The sequence below is a fragment of the Trachurus trachurus genome, assembly GCF_905171665.1.
Source record: "Trachurus trachurus genome assembly, chromosome: 22".
In the NCBI taxonomy this organism is placed as follows: Eukaryota; Metazoa; Chordata; class Actinopteri; order Carangiformes; family Carangidae; genus Trachurus; species Trachurus trachurus.
In genome coordinates this window covers 16,025,081-16,045,708 of record NC_139907.1, presented here as the reverse complement: position 1 = coordinate 16,045,708, position 20,628 = coordinate 16,025,081, and the positions used below count along the sequence as shown (strand labels likewise).

At 40.7% G+C, this 20,628-nt stretch overlaps 1 protein-coding gene across 1 annotated transcript in view; it reads right to left on the bottom strand.

The window, feature by feature from the left end:
* The window catches only part of ltk (leukocyte receptor tyrosine kinase), a gene marked incomplete at both ends in the record, with an annotated part of 49,081 nt that extends 28,860 nt beyond the window's left edge, over positions 1-20,221 (bottom strand). Inside the window, 3 exons of the mRNA XM_083998593.1 lie at positions 648-743; positions 17,297-17,914; positions 19,900-20,221. Of these exons, the coding sequence (XP_083854719.1) occupies positions 648-743; positions 17,297-17,914; positions 19,900-20,221 (1,036 nt within the window). The remainder of the gene's footprint in view (positions 1-647; positions 744-17,296; positions 17,915-19,899) is intronic.
* Positions 20,222-20,628: the final 407 nt, after the last annotated feature.

Sequence of the window (20,628 nt, the reverse complement as noted above, 5' to 3'; positions counted from 1 at the left end):
AGGAGGCGAGTGAGACGTCATGTGATGCTGAGGGGAAGCTGCCACTACAGCTAATGTGGCAAACAGCCATAGGAATCCCTCTGGGGATAAACGACAGAAATAGGCGCATTATTAATTTGTCATTTCTTTGAAACCCATTTTCAATTCTTTCTGTTGTGAATCAACCCAAAATAAGCTCCCTTTGATCACAGCCGACCTAAAAATGTGGTGGGTTGGCTTTTTTTGTTTTTTACTGCCAAACTATTTTCCTGGTGTCAGCATGCTGCATGTGTGCTGCTTTGTTCTTCAGAATACATGATTTAACAGAGCTATGCTCTTACACCTCGAGCCAACCTGCACCTGAAATTCATAATAAGTGGTTTTCTGGTGCTTAAAAAAGGCCAGCTTCATCGCAAAAGATAATTGGTGATATGGTCCCTGTTGACCTTTAAACAGATTTCAAGTTTCAGGAGCTGTATGTGAACTATGCGGCTAGAGTTTCCTCATTAATTGTGCTTTCCAGTCACAAAAAGGCAGAGCTGCACTTACATAGATGAAGGTAATCATATAGCAGATTTAATAATGATAACACAGGAAATCACAGGAATACTTATGTGATGTTTAGGTGCGTCAGTGCTTCAGGAAGTGTGCATGTACGTAGCTCTTACTTTGGCTGTCATCTTCTGAGACGAGGTGACGATGAAACATATGATCTGAGTCCTCTTCCTGAAATCTGTCCAAAAGGGCATGACAGGCACTGATAACTGGGGAGAGACAAAAACACACAGACGAGGTGGTAAGTACTTAATTTGCTTATGAGGACAAAAATACATACGTAGAGTATTTCAAGCAATGTACAAAGCTGCTATTTGGGTTATAACTGGTGCCAGATTCATTTTTCAAAAAGTGACAATATTGTTTTTATAGGAAAAGATCTGAGGCACTCAAGAGGGTAATGATTAAAACGCCTTTATTTGTACATGGCTAGTCTAATAAAAACATGCCGACGCGTTTCAGTCAAAAAGGCCTTCTTCATGGAAAGACCAAAATGTTTGTCAGTCAGCTCTGCTCATTGTTAAATAGGTAATCAGAAACATGTCCGTATGGTCACTTTTATATTGGGAGAACAAAGCGTAAAATGAAGGCAAGACTGTCTGAGCAGAAGTATGCAATAATGGCAATCCCCAATATCCCATGGTTGTTCATTATAAAGATGTAAATCATGGCAGTTGTCATTCTTTAAAGTTATCAATTATAGCGCATATTGAAAACTCAATCAGGGGTGGAGACAGGCTCAAAAGTGTAAAGTGAGTCATTTTGGATTTATGGACATTGAAAGCTACATATTACCCAGGTTTGAATAGAGAACTGGATTTCTCTCCCTTTTTGTAATTGTTTTTCTCTTGTAACTGATAGTTCTGTTGTCTCTTAGACGGGTCCTTGGAGAGAGAAAAAAGTAATTTCTTAGTCTTCTGCCAAGTTCATTATTCATTACATGAATGCATATAATATGTATGTATGTTTTTTGATATGATGTTAAATTGTGTTGTGCAGATTTCCCTTCTGTTGTACACAGTCTGCCATATCTTTGACCTTTTTTTCTGTCATCAGCAGGTCATGGTGATCATGTGACCGCCTACCTGCTGAACAGCTGTTTCTGATGATTACCTATTTAACAATGAGCAAAGTTGACTGACAAACATTTTGCCCTTGGCCTGACGAAGGTCTTTTTGGCTGAAGCATGTTTTTATTAGACTAGGCATGTACAAATAAAGGCGTTTTAGTGATTACCCTCTTGAGTGCCTCAGATCTTTTCCTATAAGTTCTACTTGGATCCCTAAACTGAAGAGCACCAGAGGGACACCCTTTTCTACAGCCAAGCAGCACTCCATGCATTTTTGTTTTTTTGACTGATAGCTTTGTTTGTTGAAGAAAATAATAGGTTCAGATCCAGCGAGAGCAACGTGCTCCCATTGCACAGCCTGCACAAACCCAACTCTTACCTTACCTGTTAGCCCAAACCTTACCAAAACCTAAATCAAAGAATTTGGTTCCTAAAGCCAAGACACCATTTGGCCATTTGCCCTTACTACTGTATATGCTTAACTACATGTTTTTACCATACTGTTCTCTGCTCTGTATGGTTGTTTTGATAGGGGGAATTATTGACTGTTGACTACAATGTACTCTGTGAGGGAACTGGGATGGCATCATCTGTTGGAGATTTTTTGATGTTGTCCGAACAGTGACACTGCTGTTCTCTGATGCCTGTAAGGCAAGGTCGAACAGGTCAAGCAGGACAAATCAAATTATTAAATGGACAGTTTATTAAAAGTAGTTAGGGAGGGGGCGGTGCGTGGCGCAGTGGGTAGAGCGGCCGCCCCATGTAGAGGCTACAGTCCTCGCCGCAGGCGTCCCCGGTTCGAATCCCGCGTCGGGCAGACCTTTCCTGCGTGTCATTTCCCCTCTCTCTGCCTCCCCATTTCCTGTCTATCTCTACTGTCATCACTATCAAATAAAGGCAAAAACCTGAAAAATATACTTAAAAAAAAAAAAAGTAGTTAGGGAGGATAATGATGGAACAGCAAGAGGGGCATGTAGCTGAATGTAATTATGGAATAAAGGCAGCTATGGATAGATTTCCTACACAGAAACTGGGAAAATTTAACAGTCCAAAAAAAGAGGGGGATTCACCCCCCCCAAAAAATATTGACAGACTATTATTAACATAAAATAGTTAACAGTTTTTGGGGGATTCCCGCTGAAGCTGACATTTTCTTTCTACTGCCTTGTTCAATTTGTGTCTTGTCCAGTTTGGATTTCAGACAATGAGGGGACAAATAAGTCAGAAAAACATGAATACATTCTGTTTCATGAAAAAGAGGGAATGATAAAAGAGTGACTGATCTGAATCATTTGCCTAATCATTAGCCAGAAAAACAATTATTTGCTTTGATGACGGTCCAGGACACTGGCATTGAACCTACACAGTCGAACTTTTGAGTGCTGTCCATTCTGTATGGTAAAAGCCTGTCTTGCAGACTGTATCAAGGTATGCACCAATTTGATAGCATCATCTGTTGGAGATTGTAAATGCCTAAATTACAACAACAACTCAGACCATTAGCACTCACCATCTTCTTCACAAACCTGAATAAAAAAGTGGAAGTCTGAATAAAACCAGGGGAAATACTTCAAATATAGAGCAATTTGCAGTAAGCTTTGAATATACATTTTGAATTAGGTTTAATGTTAACAAAACAGAAATCTTTCTGTTGTGTAAGACACTCACAGTACAATTCTGTGACCAGCCTCCCAGTGCATTAGCTGTAGATGAGGCAAAGTGGAAGCAATTTATCATTTCCGTTGTCATTCCGCATTGGTGCCTTTATCTGAGCAGTTTGGTGAATTTGTGAGTGGAAGTGAATGTGCTTCTGGAGCATGGACTTTGCTCTGACGTACAGTACACGCTACTCTAAATGCTTGTAAATACTCTAATTGGTCTGACTGAGAGGAGGAAGATCTGCAGAAAACTATTCAGGACTAGATTGTGACTAGAGTCTACAGCCGTGCTTGTTGGAAGTGCACGCAGCACACAATGCTCGCTCGTGATGACAATGCTAAGACCCTGACGTTTGGCAGATATACTGTTTACCATGTTCACCAGTTTAGTGCTGATGATTAACAAATATCAAGCTAAACTAAAGAAAGTGCAACTGAAGCTGATTGGCATGTGATTAGTTTTGCAGGTGTAGCAGGGCAAAGTGTTCCCATACTTATCTATACTCAGCAAAACTAAGACGACACTGAATATTAAATTGATGGGGAGATCACCAAAGATACAATAATGACTAGAATTTAGCAAGAGATGAATTTACAGATGGACATTATTTTTTAATGATGAGCAACCTTCTATTATATATATATAAAAAAAGATTTTACCGAAATTTTAGTTTTCATCTAAAAAGACACTAGAACTGAACATTAGTCATTGATGACGGCAGTAAAAGATTAAAGATGCAGAACAACATTATCTGTCATAAAATATCAGGTCTCTGCATGACTCATGCACATCACATGGCACCCAGCAAGTTCCCATGACAGAAAAAACAATCCAACACTCTTGATTTCTGAAGCTGCATGGTGACAGACTAGTAATCTGTCCGATGTACATCCTGCCTGAGCCCAGTGCATGCTGGGACTTGCCGTTCCATAGCTGTGAAAGTGACAAGGGATACTGAGAATGGATAGATGGATGTACAAACCACAGAGCTGATCCACAAATGGGGACACGATCACAAAAACAACTAACCGTCCTATTTTGGACAAAGTCTCTAGACATGGTGTGTAAAAGACGTCTGAGACTTTACACGTGACATTGCATTCAACATGCTAACCAGCATGACCAATAGACAATAAAAGAGATGTCATAACTCAGCGGGTCATTGCGACTTAACCCCTGTGATGTTGTCCGAACAGTGACTCTGCTGTTCTCTGATGCCTGTAAGGCAAGGTCAAACAGGTCAAGCAGGACAAATCAAATTATTAAATGGACAGTTTATTAAAAGTAGTTAGGGAGGATAATGATGGAACGACAAGAGGGTCATGTAGCTGAATAGCAGCTTTGCTATCCATCAGCAATTATGAAATAAAAGCAGCTTTGGATAGATTCACGGAAACTGGGAAAATTTAACAGTCCAAAAAAAGAGGGGGATTCACCCCCCCAACAAATATTAACAGACAATTATTAACATAAAATAGTTAACAGTTTTTGGGGGATTCCCACTAAAGCTCACATTTCCTTTTTACTGCCTTCTTCCATTTGTGTCTTGTCCAGTTTGGATTTCAGACAATGAGGGGACAAATAAGTCAGAAAAACATGAAAACATTCTGTTTCATGAAAAAGAGGGAATGATAAAAGAGTGACTGATCTGAATCATTTGCCTATTAGCCAGAAAAACAATGATTTGCTTTGATAACGGTCCAGGACACTGGCATTGAACCTCACCCTTTGAACACAGTCAAACGTTTGAGGGCTGTCCATTCTGTACAGTAAAAGCTGCTGTACTGTACTATTGATTGTAGGTAAATTAAGTTCAGGGCCGTGGATCCTTAGCTGCTCTGGAGAGTCATCTCAGTGAATACTCTCAAATAGAAAATAGTCTGGGCCAATTTGCCGCTGGGAGACCCGACCAATCTTCTCTCCTTCTCCCACTGTCTCATCTTTCCGCCCTGAGTTCACACCGCAGTGAAATGTGCGGCAACAAAAAAATCTGGATCTGTTTACAAAGCTGACTGGAAAATATGCAAGTACGCTTGTCAGGTCAAATAACCCTGAAACAACTGCAGCTTCACCAGGTCTCAGATCTGTATTCTGATGACAAGACCATGCATTTTACATTTTCATCTGTCAGACCATCTGCTATCCGCTATTTCTGCATCGCTTTTCAGCACTCTCTGCAAATCATGTCATCTGCTCATGGAAGTACAGTAGCATATACCCTGATTAATTAGAGCATAGCCTCACAATGACAATGCTAACAAGCTGATGTTTGGTACTGTATAATGTTTTCTGTCTACATTGGTTCAATTTTGATTGCTCTTGTTGTCAGAGATATAATACATTTTTTATTCCATGTATACGCCTTGCATAACCTGGTACCACTACCTACATTACCACAGTGCAACTTGACCAGTTTTATTTGTTGTGCCTGCTAAGCCGCTATCATATATTTCACCTCATGGCTTGGTGAATCTAACACTTGTAAATTTGGGGGAGTTACTCCTTAAAGGATCAGCAAAGTGATTACATTTCATCCCGAGGGAAACCAAATGTCATTGCAATTCCACTGAAAAACACAAAATATCACCCTCATTAACTAACCCTAACCCTAACCCTGGCACAACAAGGAAAAAAATGACCAAACTCCTTAGAATGAAAACCAAGTGGAAAGATCAAAAGACCCACATCTGTGAAACCAGGCTACTAAAAACAAGAATGAAACCACTGCAGGCCACAATTAACACTCAATGAAGTTAAATCTGTCTTTCTTACAACAGCACCACAGCTCACCTCTGGAAACATTTTACGTAACATGATATGGAAAGATGTTGGCTTTTTGTGTGACACGCAATAAAACGTGGTAGAGTAATAATTCTCCATTTCCAAGTTCTGTCGTCATGTGCCGAGAGTGAGAGTGAGGCTTCATTCTTAACAAAGCCCTGATCCCTTCAAATCCCTCATTCCCTTCCAGGTCTTACCCTTTTTTCCCCACTGGGAAATCGCATGAAGACAGCTCAAGTGATATACACAGAGACCCAAGATCTAAAACATCCAATGATTCTTTATTTTATTTTATTTGTTTATTTAACAGGGACAGTGCACATGCCATACCAAGTTGGCTATAGCTAATTTTCATCTGTAGTCCCTGAGCAGGAACAGAAAACATGAAGTGTTAAAAAATCTAACACTATAGTACAAAACAAATAAACACATATGAATACAAACAAATTTAAAAACAGCCTTTTCAGACAACAACAAACAAAGTTTCACACTCTTAAAATACAACAGCAACAATAAAATCACAATGTTAAGACACGACACTAACAAGTGTGATTGAGTTGATTCAAGCCATGATTTTGTCTTGGATTTAAAACCAGTAAAAGGTGCTAATCTCTTAAAGGTGCTAATCTCTAAACCAGTAAAAGGTGCTAATCTCTTAGCACCTTTGGCAGCATCAAGATGATTAATGGGAGATTCTACGGAGGCTCTGAGATCTCAGTGCACCGCAAATTAAGAAAACACATGCAAATACGCCAAATATAGTCCTACTACACAACAAACACTACAAAGTAGGGGGGTTGGGGGTGCCATGAGGGGCATAATCCTAACCTTATGTGTTCTCTTTTGCATATATGCAATATCTTAAAGCAGAAGTAAGCGGAATATTTGTGTTAATATAAATCTTAAATAGTTATATCTTCTGACGGCAATCACTTACACAGAGTGTTTGGTCTGAAACACGGGTCTGTCAGTCACTCTGCTCTGCTGTAAACCGAGGAGAAAACTTTCCTTGTATCCTACAACCTTTATCCAATGAGGAGAGAGAACGGCATAAAGGGGCGGTCCTCTCTGTGCGTGCAGCCAAGGGATGCGTGTGAATGTGGTGACGTAGGGACGAGGGCGGGGACTGCTAACTCCAAGTTAGCCAAAACGCACAAGGAACACAAGGAAAATGGTGGTTGTTAGGTTCAGTCAAGCATCTTTAAATTTTACATTAAAATGATATAATCTGTTGTGATTGGATGAGTTGTCGTGACATTAGCTCACCAGGGAGTGTGCCCTGTGCTGAACCCACCCTAATAAAAATGAACTAAGACTTACATTATTTGTTTACACTTATGTTTAACGTAGCAATTGGGCGTGTTTGAGCCTTTACTGTAATTGCTTGCAAATGTTTAATTATGAGGAATTTAAGTGTGTCTCCGAGCCTCCTTTACATTAATGAGGGTGTCTGAATGAGGAAAAAAAAAGAGCAATACACGCTGAGATAAAACAAATCCACTAAACATTCGTTCTCCACTGAGAACTACAGTAGCATCAACTTCTCAGTAGAGTGTATGGCGTGATCAAAGCACCATTTTAGACATGAAAGGTGGCTCTTAATGGTGTGTCTGTCACTAAACTAAATCCAAAGCAAAGCTTTCAGAGACATTTAGTCAATCAGATGTCTGAAAATTGGCTGGGGGAAAGCTTCTAACTCAACAGCAACTGGTTAGAGCAGTGTTTTCTTGGGAAATAGCTGGTATGACCCAGGTGACACACAACTGACTGTAAAATTACAGCATCAGCCAGTGCTCCCATCCATCATTGTCATTTCCTGGAGCTACTGAGGTAGGGGCAGTAAATACATGGGTAGATGATGCACTTTTATATGTAGTCAATCATTCACAAATTGTTTCCAATGCAGCACTTTGTAAAGAGAGACAGGCACAGAGAAAGCAACTAGAGAGATAAACACAGAGATTCAGTGACCCTGTTAGCCAGGGGGACATACATTAGCTAAACAGGCCACTGCAAACACAAGCTCGACACAGCACATGGCAATTTGAACATGGTTATTGTCATGGATAGTTGGTCCTCCAGGGTGGAATATAAATAGTACCTTTGACAATATGCAGAGTATAATCGATTAGTTACGAGTCATGTCGCAGCTGAGATTTATGAGTCATGTCGCAGCTGAGATTATGGTATTTCAGACAACTATTTGTCTGGCGGTATGTCAGAAAATCGTCGGAGAGATCAGAGAGCCCAAAGGAAAACATCATTAAGGGTCTGAGGGAAGTTAGAACAAACACAAGGAGAGCTGGGAAGTTGTACATTTTGTGAAATATGCACATTTGCAGGTGAAGTAGAGCCCATAGAGATGCAAGAAAATGGATTAGTCTGGATAATCAAACCCAAGATCCAGACTGCTGCTGCTGAATTGTGCAAATCTAACTTAGATTACTGTATAAATCAGGTCTTTAGAGGAAATCTGGAATAAATGTTTTTTTCCCCACTAGAGTAGATGCAGTAGTTAGAACTTAGCCTATACAAGGGTGATATTGATCACTTGTACGTTACTTTTGATAAAAGCAAGAAGAGTCAATATAAATGTAGATATACACATCTGGACCTCTGTCCTTCCACAAAGAACTGAAGCACATAGGCACTTATTTTGACTTGATTGTTTGTTGCACATGAAAGCCACAAAACGCTAAATCTGCTTATTTCATCTGAGCTACGGTCCAGCAGCAGTTGGCTTCTCTTAGCTGCGGCTGTAAGGAGCAGCAGAGCAGCTTCTCTGCCATCAGCAGCAGAGCTGAAGGCATCCTCACCACTGTTGCCATATTGACTGCATTTAAGAAACACTGATATTTTGGCTTGACTTTCAGATGTTTGCGGCGAAACATAAGAGTTGTAAACTGGTCTCTTCTCTCCTCTGCACACACCCAGTGAAAAAGAAGAGACACACCACAGTAAATAACATAACACATAACACAAGTGAAGTTCTCCCACTGAGCTGAAACAACTGAAACTGCACATAATTAGTAATAACATATATGAAGTATAATTGTCTTGATTTTTTTTTTCCTTTGTTGGTTTCTTGGGGGGATGCCCCTGAATTGCAGGGGAAACACTGTGCAGCTGTGTTTGAATATTCATTCAACATGTGCTTTGTCACAAATCACATTACCCCATAAGCTACTGGGAGTGAAAACATACTATAATCCATGATCATTTTCTCAGTTGCTTTGCGGTCAATTATGGCTCTCTAGTCCGTTTCTGCCTTAAAACATATAAACATATGTCTTCTATGTTTTAATGATAATATAATCTAAATTAAATTTTCTTTTTGGGATCAATGAAGTTCACAATGCTCTAATTCAATTCTTGTCCATGCATACTGCAAGTTATTTGGTTTAAGTGAGTTAGTTCTTATTGGATTATTGCCAGATGTTACAAAAAGACAAAGAATGAAAAATGAAAGAAAAAAAAATCTTAAAGGGACATAAGCACTTTGGTACTTTTTCAGTTTTCTACTTTTGCTTTATGTGAACGATTGATTCAAATATAGAGATGCTACTCAAATGCAGCATTCAAAAAGATTACCTATGTACAGTAAAGGCTTTACCGTCTGTACAACATGCAACAGTTTCTCAAGACTGGGTTCAGGACACCAGGGCCACCTGGTGAGCTGGGTGCTGGAATATTTATAAATGGCAAAAAAGTTGTTTTTTTTCTCCCTCCTTTTTTAAATGCAAGGGACTAAAATCTCTAATCACATATGTACTGGTCACCTCCTGCTGGCTGTCCTTTTAAATCCTCTTCTTGTGTGTGTTTGTTTTATCTTGTCTATTCATTGATTGCACTTGATTGCACTGAAGAACAGTTGAACAGATTGTCATTGTATTTCTTTACAATAAAAAATGAAGGGCTATCAAAACTTTGATTGCTGAGTTTCTGCTAATTTTGGGGCCAAAACAGACTGACAGGCCAATAAAGGTTGAGAAACTGTGCTTCAAACCCCTGATTTGGATTTGAAATAAAACTATAAAACCTGTTTAACAGAAAAAGTACAGAACTGTGTCCAACCTGCTAGTATTTCAAAATTCTGATAAAGTCAGACACACAATGTGCAGCTCAAAGCACATTAATCTTCATCCCAGAAGGGAACAGCTTGTTTATTTTGGTGTTTGATTTTCAGGCAGAAATGACTCTTATGAAGGCGCTTCAACAGTAAAAACATTAGTGTAATCAGTTTAGTTTGAGGTTTATTTTTTCAAATGCAGTGTGTACCCATTTAAAGTAAAACTAAACCCCCAGCCTAAACTTTAAACATATTGTTATTCCATTTCATGTTCCATCTCTCATCTGCCTGTCAAACACCACAAAACACATTTGTGCTCTTGTATGTGCTCAGAGGCTTGTCCAAAAAAAGCAAACACTGCTATCACCTCCAAAAACCTCAGCGACTAAGTTCCAGATGCACACATATTTGGAAACAATTTGTACATACCAGCATGTCTCTGAACCATAAATCTACTTTCTACTCTAATTTTATGTCAATCATCTGCAAGGTCATTAGACAGTAGAGGTATTAGGCATGTAGAGGCAAACTCAAAACTCTCTCAAGACCTTCAATTTAGCCTTAATGTGCTCAAGAGGTTTAATATGGACAGATAAAAGAATAAACATTTAGGCAACTTGGGAACAATTGCCGACAGAATTCATTACTACTGGAAATTGAAACAAATCCTCAGCCTTTGCTCAAGGTTATGATCACAGTTGATTCAATTGTGTTAATACAAAAACTTCAAGATAAGATATGATTGTGAAAGACATAATGACAGACCTAGCAAGCCAAAACTAGCTCTACAACATCACAACACTGTTGTCAACCTGTCGCCACTCAATGACAGTGTAGGAAAAAAAACAGCACAATGTATAATTTTCAATAACCAATCATCTTTCCAAACGTAGAGTTTAAGCAGAAATCTGTTTACAGGTTATTTAAGGCCTTTGAACAACATAACCACAGGACTGTGTGAGGACAGTCCCAGAAACCCAAGATTAACAGACAAATTATGAACGCACAAAAGGTTCACAGCCCTAGTGCTGTCATAAATCTGCACTCTAAGTTACAGAGTGAAAATATTACATGACAAGAACATTTTATCAGGAACCCTTAGAGAGTCCTCCTTTCTGACTGTCAAGTTTTATGCTTCTTTGCTCATCTCCCATAGGGCTGCTCTTACAGCCCTTATACTTTCCTGCACACACTCAGCCAGGCTGGTTGAAGTACAGAATAGTACAGAACTTTTTATATGGCACCTAACTGAATAACAATGTGTTCAAGTGAAGACTGATGACATTGGCTAACTAATGGTGCAAAAATACAAGAAAAAAAGTTTATAAGGGTGGTGAAAACCTAGCAGCTGCATAAAGAAACAATAGCAAATCGAGTTACATTACTCACATCTTGTTGGGAAAACACTTGTTACAGGATATTTCAAAACACTGTTCTAAAACCACTCCCTTGTTCTAAGACGATGAAAAATGAAAAATGATTGATGATTTTCAGGCAAGATATTTCTTTTTTCATTGAGGGATTTTATGAGTGTGCCAGACCAGAAAAGTACAACCGGGAAAAAACATATATACTGTGTGTATATATATATAGCCTTAAAATACATTAATGCAGTTAAACAACAGTATATGCCTCTAATAACCTCACAGGTACTGGCACACAATTTGGTACATGATGTGAATAAGCAGTACTGCAGTACTTTCCCCCCCTCTCATCCATAATCCATTAAGTCACACTCTATCCATTAAGCTATAGCAAGCAGAGAAATTAGTAGTTTTGTAGTCCTCATGCAAAAGAAAACTAAGGTACTTCTTATCTATTCAGTCCCACAGCTCTTTGTCTCTGTAAACCGAGGACAAGAGGTTCATTTTGATTGAGAAAATGGCTCCATTATACAGTATCAGAGGATTTATAACAACTACATTACAACTGTACAGCACCATACTATGTCCATCTTTGTTGAGATGCAAACGTCTCTGCACCAGACACACTTCTGAAGACCCATTCATGTGCAGTGAATCAGGCTTTTGGTATTTCCAAAAGAATTAAGTCCAATAACTCAATTTATGATTTAATTGGTTGCAGCTTGGCTCCACTTAGCTGGTATATGGTACCGGTATGCAGCTTTTCCTCAGTCGTTCCTCTTTCAACAAAAACACACTGACTTTCAGACACTTCATGTCTGTTTCCCTCCCTTCCTCTGACAGCCAGATATGGATTTAAGCATTTTAATTCAAGGTGACTTGGGACAACTTAGCTAACATGGGAACAGAGCATGTGATCTGACTAAAAGCTTGCAGTGATAGTGATGGTGAAAAGCTTTCACTGCATTAACATGATGTGCTTTTGCCAGACATTTTTCATCTGTCAGAGGCAGGCTACACGCTTGTCATGAAACTGTGTACTGTATGTTTGTAATGTCAAGCACAGGCAGAAATAAAGTTACCAGCACATTTACAGTAACAAGTACTCATCTGATGCTTTTTTCAAAAGTGACCTACAGTGAGGGATAACACAAACATACCTAAGCACTTATATAGCACATTACTAAATACTAAACTAAATATTAAACATGTTTGATAATGCAAAAAGAAAGGAGATGAGTACATTTAAAGGTTTTAAAGGGATTCTTGAGAGAGCTGGAGCCCAATAACCACAAAGTCTATGTTGGAATTGCTGTCTAATTTGTAATGCTATACACAGCAGTTGACACGAGTAATACTCAAAAATAATATAATGCTAAAATTTGAGTCATCTGGGACATTAATTAAAAAGGATTTGTGACAAAGGTGTATCCAGATATTAACTCAGGAAACAGAGCCACAGAGTGAAAGTGATATAAAATGCGTTAGGTTAAAGTTTTAACACACTCTTAGCATCATTAGCACAAGTTATAATAGCACAATAGAAAGAAAACCAAACCTTTAAGGGAAAGTTTGACATATGATTATTGGCGGCCACATCTGTACACCAGATTTGAATCTACCTTATCATTTTTTATCTCACAGAATCTGGGGACATGGGGACACAGCTAACCTAATGTCATGGAAAGAAAACAAAGTCTTAGCCAAATTGCCATATTTACACTTAGGACATACAGTATTTGCCATACATATCATTGGTAAGATGAAGGTGCTGCTAGTCAGACATCAGATGTGTAGTAAGAGGCCAGATATTATCTCCAAAAGGAGCTGATGGAGACCAGAACAAAGCTAAAAGGACATTGCATGCTTTACGTACATTCAACAACTGGCACATAACACTCTACATGAATCCTAATGTCGCACTGTGTCTGCTGGATGTGTAAATAAGCAAAGGCTTGCTAATGTTACACCACTACAACACAACGACGTGGTGTGGGAAACGTTACTTTTATTTTCACGGCGGAACTGGCAAAAACACATATCAACATGTCGGGAAGTCACCGTGCGCGCTCTCTTTTTCTTTCTCTTTCCCAGAATGCAACACACAAAATACACTTCCTCTTTGCCCTAACCTGGCAGTATTCTGCTACTAACACACTCATACTGCCACCTACTGGCTACAATATAACAGGGTGCTACAATCCTCCCCTGCTAAATAAATGTTGTCCTCAACATTAGCATTTACAGTGGAAACTGATAACTACATCTGAAGATAACATTTTCAATTCAACATGTTACACAATGACAATACCTTTCTATTGAAAGTTAGAAATAAATAAATGGATTAAAGTGCATTTAAATGGTTTTACCATAAGTGTACAGTACAATCATATACTATGTGATGTCTTCACACTTTACTCTTACGAAAACACGACAGTGTACTCTAGACTAGATGATAGTCTGCTTCTGAGTAGTTGTAACAAAAGTACAGTACCATATTTATGCTTTGAGACAAAAATAATTTCCCTCTTCTTACTATTTACTCCATGGAGACTTTTGACTTAAACTTGTCTACTGAAACTATTCCATTTACATATTTTCAATGCCATAACTAATTTTTACTGTATGGGTTATGAATAGAACTTCTGTTCATTAACATCAACAATGTAGTAATAACACTTCAATAATACTGTGTTACTTACATCTTGAAAAAAAACCTTTTGTATGTTCACCTTATTTCAGTCCGTTTTGTCCTGTGGCACACATATTGACAGTCAGAACTCAGTTCACAAACTCATGTTCTCATGTGTCCATTTTTCAAATATTGACCACAGTCCATAATAAACAAAAAAAACTCTTCTTTTCAGTAGTATCCTGTAGGAACAAAAGTAGGACAAACCAGGTGTGTTCCAAACATCTGTGGGAGGAGCCAGGGCACACTACATTGTCCGTACATGGGTGCCAGTGTATCAACATACATGGAGTTAGTGTGAGGCCCCACCACACGATGAGTGGGTCGGCCTAATGAGTCATATGTAAGTGTCTCTCTAGGTCTTCTCTCTCTCTGTGACCTGCGTGGTAGAGTGCCAGGGGACTCTGGCTCCTGTGTGCTGGGCAGGTCTACAGAAGGAACAGTTTGTGTGATCTCAAGAGTGTCATGTCCAGTGGTGACATTTTCAGTCACGTCATTGTCCACAAGCATTTCCATACTGAACTCCTCTTCTTCAGCATTAAGTTCAGGCTGAGGTTCTGGTTCAGGAGTGATAGGAGGTGCAACACTTTGCTTCCTATGCTCCTCATGGTGATGATGATGCCTCAGTTTGTGAGCCCAGTAACAAGCCTCCTCATCTGAACTCTCTGTGTCCTCTGACGTTTCCTTTGGTTTACTGTGCTTGTGTTTCTTCTCTTTTTGAATCTGAGGATTTTGTCTTTTCACAGTGCTTTGAGCTGATTCCTGAAGTGGCAAAGCATTGCATGGCATCAGCATGTTACGATGGAGGACTCTGCCCCTCCCTGTGCCACGTTCAGGTTTTACCTCATAGACTGGGCTGTCTTCCCCCTTACGAGAGACAACTATGTGTATCTGACCCTCCCAGTATGAACGCAATTTTCCTGGTCCTCCTCGCTCTGACATGTTCCTAACGAGGACTCTGTCACCTGGGGAAAGCACGGAACTCAGTCTTTTTTTATCATAATATGTTTTTCCTCTCATATTAGTCTTTTTGATGGTTTTGGATGCTATGTCGTATGCTTCTTTCATCTGCTGTTGCCATTTTTGAGCATATTCCTGATGTGAAATAAATCCTTCCTCTTCATTTATTCCAAATATCAAGTCAATGGGCAAACGAGGATTTCTACCGAAGAGCAGGTAAAAAGGAGAATATCCAGTTGCCTCGCTTGTGGTACAGTTGTAGGCGTGCACAACTTTACCAACATAGTCACTCCAATTTCCCTTTTTTTCCTCGTCCAGGGTCCGCAGCATCGACAACAACGTGCGATTAAATCTTTCAGCTGGGTTCCCTTGTGGATGATAGGGAGTTGTCTTTGAGTTTGTCATGTCCGTGTATTTTTGCAGCTGTCTGAACAAGTGGTTCTCAAATTCTTTACCTTGATCATGATGTATTTTTGCAGGAAAACCAAATTTGAGGGAAAAGTCATTAAAGATCTTTTCTGCTGCTGTCTTGCCTGACTTGTTACGGGTTGGATAAGCCTGAGCAAATTTAGTGAAGTTGTCAATGATCACTAAAATATATTCATACCCTCCCCTGCTTTTTTCAAGGTGAAGATAGTCAATGGAAACCATTTCAAAAGGAGCTGTTGCAGGTACGTGACACATGGGGGCTCTGCTATACACGGTAGGTTTTTTCTGGATGTTGCATTTACAGACTTTTGTTATGAAAAACTCAATGTCTTTTTGCATCCCAGGCCAATAAAACCTTTGCCTAGCAAGGTTCACCACCCGATCTACCCCTAAGTGTCCCATCTCACAGTGAAGGTACTTGTAAACAAAGTCTTTGTACTCTTCTGGAAGCACGATTTGAGTGAAAGACGTCGTTTTACGTTGTAACAGACCCTCTTGGGAAACATGCAGTCTCCTCCATTCATGAAGCAACTGTTTAGTTTTCATTGTTTCTCTGTTCATGACACTTTTGTCTGGTTTTTGACCAGATGCCTTCCACTGAAGTACACGGGATATGACAGAGTCTCGTAACTGTGCTTGCAGTAACTCTTGCTGTGTTACCTTCACATCTGGCTGATGTACAGCAGTTAACTCTTGGACATGTGGACTGCAGGTAATGACTGAAATCCAGTCCACTTCCTGTTGTTTTACTGTTTCACTTGTGCTGAATATTACACTCAAAGCTTCAGGGGAGCACTGCTCTGTGCACTCGCTCATATAAGAGTCCATATTCACAGGTGCGCGAGATAGGAAATCTGCGTCCACGTTTGCTTTCCCTGGGCGATACTTTAGTGTTATGTTAAAGTCAGCAAGCTCGGACACCCAGCGATGTCCGGTGGCATTTAATTTAGCTGTACTCAAAACATATGTAACTGGATTGTTGTCACTGTATATTGTTACAGAAGGAGCGTAAAACAAATAGTCTCTAAATCTATCTGTAACAGCCCATTTGAGCACTAAAAACTCAAGCTTACCTGAATGTAAGCGATAGTTTTTTTCTGCTGGTGTCAATGTCCGTGAACCGTACCCAATAACTCTGAGCCTGCCTTCCTGCCTCTGATACAAGACCGCCCCCAGTCCCTGTTCCGATGCATCGATGTGAAGAATGAAGGGATCTTCAAACCTCGGATAAGCCATAACAGGTGGGTTAGTTAAAACATCGATTAAATAGTTCAAGGCTGTTTGATGAGTGTCAGTCCATACTATTTTGTGATGTGGGGGGAGCTGTCCTGCCCCTGCTGACCGAAAGGTGAGTTTTGACTCAGTAGTTTGGGCTCCGCCTCCTGAGAGAAGGTCGTACAAGCATTTAGCATGACGAGAGAAATCCTGCACATAACTCCTATAATAACCAAGGAAACCAAGAAGTTTGCGCAGCTCTTTGATGTTAGTTGGGGGTTTTGTCTTTAGTGCTTGTACAGCTTCTATTTCTTTATTGTCCATTTTATAGCCTTCAGCCGAGATCACTTTACCAACATAACGAACTTCGTTTTTGAACAGGTCACACTTGTCTGGCCTCAATTTTATTCCACAAGCTCGCTGTTGTTTGAGGACAGATCTCACATCTTCTACATGCTGTATGAAAGTTTTGCTATAGACCAGCACGTCATCTAAGTATGGAATACATATTTTGTCTCTGATACCTTCCAGGCTCTCTTCCATACTGCGCTGAAAAGCCGAGGGTGCATTTGTGAGACCAAATGGGATCCTGTTCCATTCGTACAGTCCCCACGGGGTGGTGAAGGCTGTGAATTTCTTTGAACTCTCACTGACATTACCTTGATGGTAAGCTTTACCTTGGTCCAACACACTGAACCAAGCATTCCCGCCCAGACCATCAAGTATCTCCTGGATCCGTGGTATGGGATGTCTGTCTGGGATTGTCTTTTTATTAAGCCCCCTATAGTCAATACAAAGTCTTAGACTCCCATCTCTCTTTCTCACGCAAACTACTGCAGCTGCATATGGGGAAGTAGATTTGCGGATGAAACCTTTATTCAGCAAGTCCTGGATGTGATGCTTGACCTCCTCATACAATGGACGAGGTATGGCATTGTATGTTTTGGCTACTGGGACCTCATCAGTTAAATTAATGTCCATTTTCAGGTTTTCAATGTATCCAATATCATCCTTGTTCCTAGCAAACGTTCCTGATTCCTCCCTGAGCATCTGCTTGACCACTGCTTGCTGCTCACTGGTCAGGTGATCCAGACTGACAGGTGGATCAAACAGTTTTTCATTGGGATCGCCCTGAGGTGGGTCTGTGGTGGAGCATGATGGAGTCTGAGGAGTTTCAACAGCTACTGAATTAACCTGCTGTTCCTCTGGCTGCACAAGGTAACTGTCTGTTATTCTCTGTATGTTCCCTATCACAGTTTTGCCTGGCATTATGATGTCATGTTGTGTGGCATTTCTCACAAAAATGTTGACTTTACGTGTGGAACAGGAAACATTTAACAGCTGACAGTTAATTGTGAGTCCCTCGTCTACTGACAGATTTACCTCAGGTTCAAATAACATTTCAGCTTTCACTTTCAGATCTGTTTTGCAAGGACAGGTGATACACCTCATTTGTCCTGCTGGAACTACAGTAGCTGTGCGCCCTGTACTGACAAGGTAAGGAACATTCTCATTTGTAGCTCCCTGAATGACATTTAGTAGTGCTTCTACCTTTCCTGATCCTAACCTCAGTGAGTTCCTTAGCACTGCAATGTTGTCACAAAGCTGAACCTGATCATTTTTGCTTGATAACATCTCGACAATGGCATTAAATCCTATAATGGGTCTCTGAACTATGTCCCTACTCACTAGCACTGGAACTAGTATATTGTCGGACACTGCTCCTTTAAGTTTTGGATCACACAGACTGAAACTAACTGGTACCCAGCCCTGAAAAGGGATTTCTGAGCCATTTGCAGCTCTTACATCCAGTAGTTCATCATCACTTAACAGTTCACTGATGGGACGGATTTCTGCATCAGGTAAGTTTTGAGACTTCCATGCCTCACTCATGATGGACACTTGTGCTCCTGTGTCCCACAAGGCTTGAGTCTTCACAGTGTTCATTCTGCACCAAACGAGACATTTTTTTCCTATAAGCTGTGCAACTCGTTTGCGTTTTGTAATGAGATTGTATGGGCCGGAGGGTTTCTCTCCTTTAAGCTCCACATGTGACTTTGAAGGTGCTGCGGGGTGGTGAGTGGGCAATGTCTTTCTTAACCCCTTCATGGTGTCCAAATTCACAGGTTCTGCTTGAGGGTTCAGTTTTGGGTCATGCTGGGACTTTAACTCTGAGGTCATGCCATGTCCCGCTGCCACAACCTCTGCGAGTTTTCCGACGGCTTCTGTCTGCCCCCAACTCTGCACCCTTTAGCCCAATGTGTGTCACTACCACACCTAAAACAATGGTTGCAGTCCTTTTTGTCCTGCTGACATGCTACACATTGTCTCTTAGGTCTCTTAAAAGCATTGGCTGGAGCTTTGGTCTGACTGACATCACTGTTTTGCCTCCCACATTGGACAGTTTGCACAAGGGATGCTACTTGGCCTGTGAGTTCTCTTATTGCTGTGTTGCTCTCTTCTATTTTTGCAAATAAAGAATTTTCTCGAATTGGTTTGTTCGGTTTAGCTGTTGCTGTTGTTGTGAAAGAGTCATTGTCATCACCACTTTGCTCTACTGTACTCAGACTTGCTCTATGAGTGGCTTTATTATTTATTTTAATCTTTTGGATCCTCTCACTTTCATTATGCTGAGCGATTTGCATTTTTTGTAGCAGCACCTCATCACTACTGAGCTCATCCTGCAGATACATTCTCATTTCTGCTCTTATGTTGTCGTTTGATAAGCCTGTCATGATGGACTGGAAACACTGGCTTTGTACAAGTTCTCTGTTATATTTCAGGCCAGACTGGGCTCGCTCAGATGCAAATAGAACTTTTTGCCGCAGATCCAGTACTCTGACCAGAAAGTCAAGTGCAGTTTCGCCAGAGCCCTGTACAGCTTTTGTCAGTTGTTGGTACAGTACAGTTGCATCCTTTTCAGCATAATGTGTTCTTAAGATTTGTCTGAGTGTGGCTAACGTGAGATCTCTTTTTCCTTCCAGGTAACTTCTCAATTTCAAGCCAGGATTTACAGCACGAATCACAGCCTCCATTATCTCCATTTCCGTGTAGCCCTTCTTTAAACCCCCTTCAATCTGGTGTTCAAGACTGCTAAAGCTTAAGGTGTCCCTTGATGTGGACTCACCAACATGTCCATTTATCCGGAAGTCCTTTCTGAAGCCGCTGGAAGCACAGCAGCTGTTACCGATGGAGTTTCTACCTCTGCCTGGAGTCACCTCCTCCCGCGCTGTCTGCGGAGCGATGTGGGTCTCCAGCGTCGGCACGGGCAGTGTGCGGTCTCCCCGCTGTCCTTCCGACGTGGGCTGAGCTGGACGAGCCGCCTCTACCTCTCTCTCCCCCGCAGCCGCAGGTGCCAGGACGAATGGCGGTGCTCCCCCGTCGTCGGTCTCCACCGGGCTCTCGCGCAGAGCGTCGAGTGTGTCGTTCAGCTCCAAAAGCACCGACATGCCTTCGTCCTCTCTCTCCAGAAAGTCCTCACGTTCACAAAACTTTGTGATGTGCTTAACCAAAGCACGGCGAGTCTTATTTTTAATGTCTTCCGCTATTTTACAGAGCTCACAGACTCGGTGCAGTTCTTTCACAGTCAGTCCGAGCAGCTTAGCTTCTATCTCCAACAGGAGCTCTTCTCTGCATTCCGACATATTGCGTAGCGTTTTATTTACTGTCAACACTATGGAAAAACAACAAAACGGGACGTGTCGACCTAGCTAGACTTCAACTGTTACCTTAAGCTACCGCTTCCTCAGTTGACTTGTTGCTCTCACACATGTCCGACGTTTTCCGTTTTTTTCCGCAGTTGAAAAAGTCGTCCGCCGCAAAACAATAGTCTTTCAAAAATCTCGGTGGGACCTCC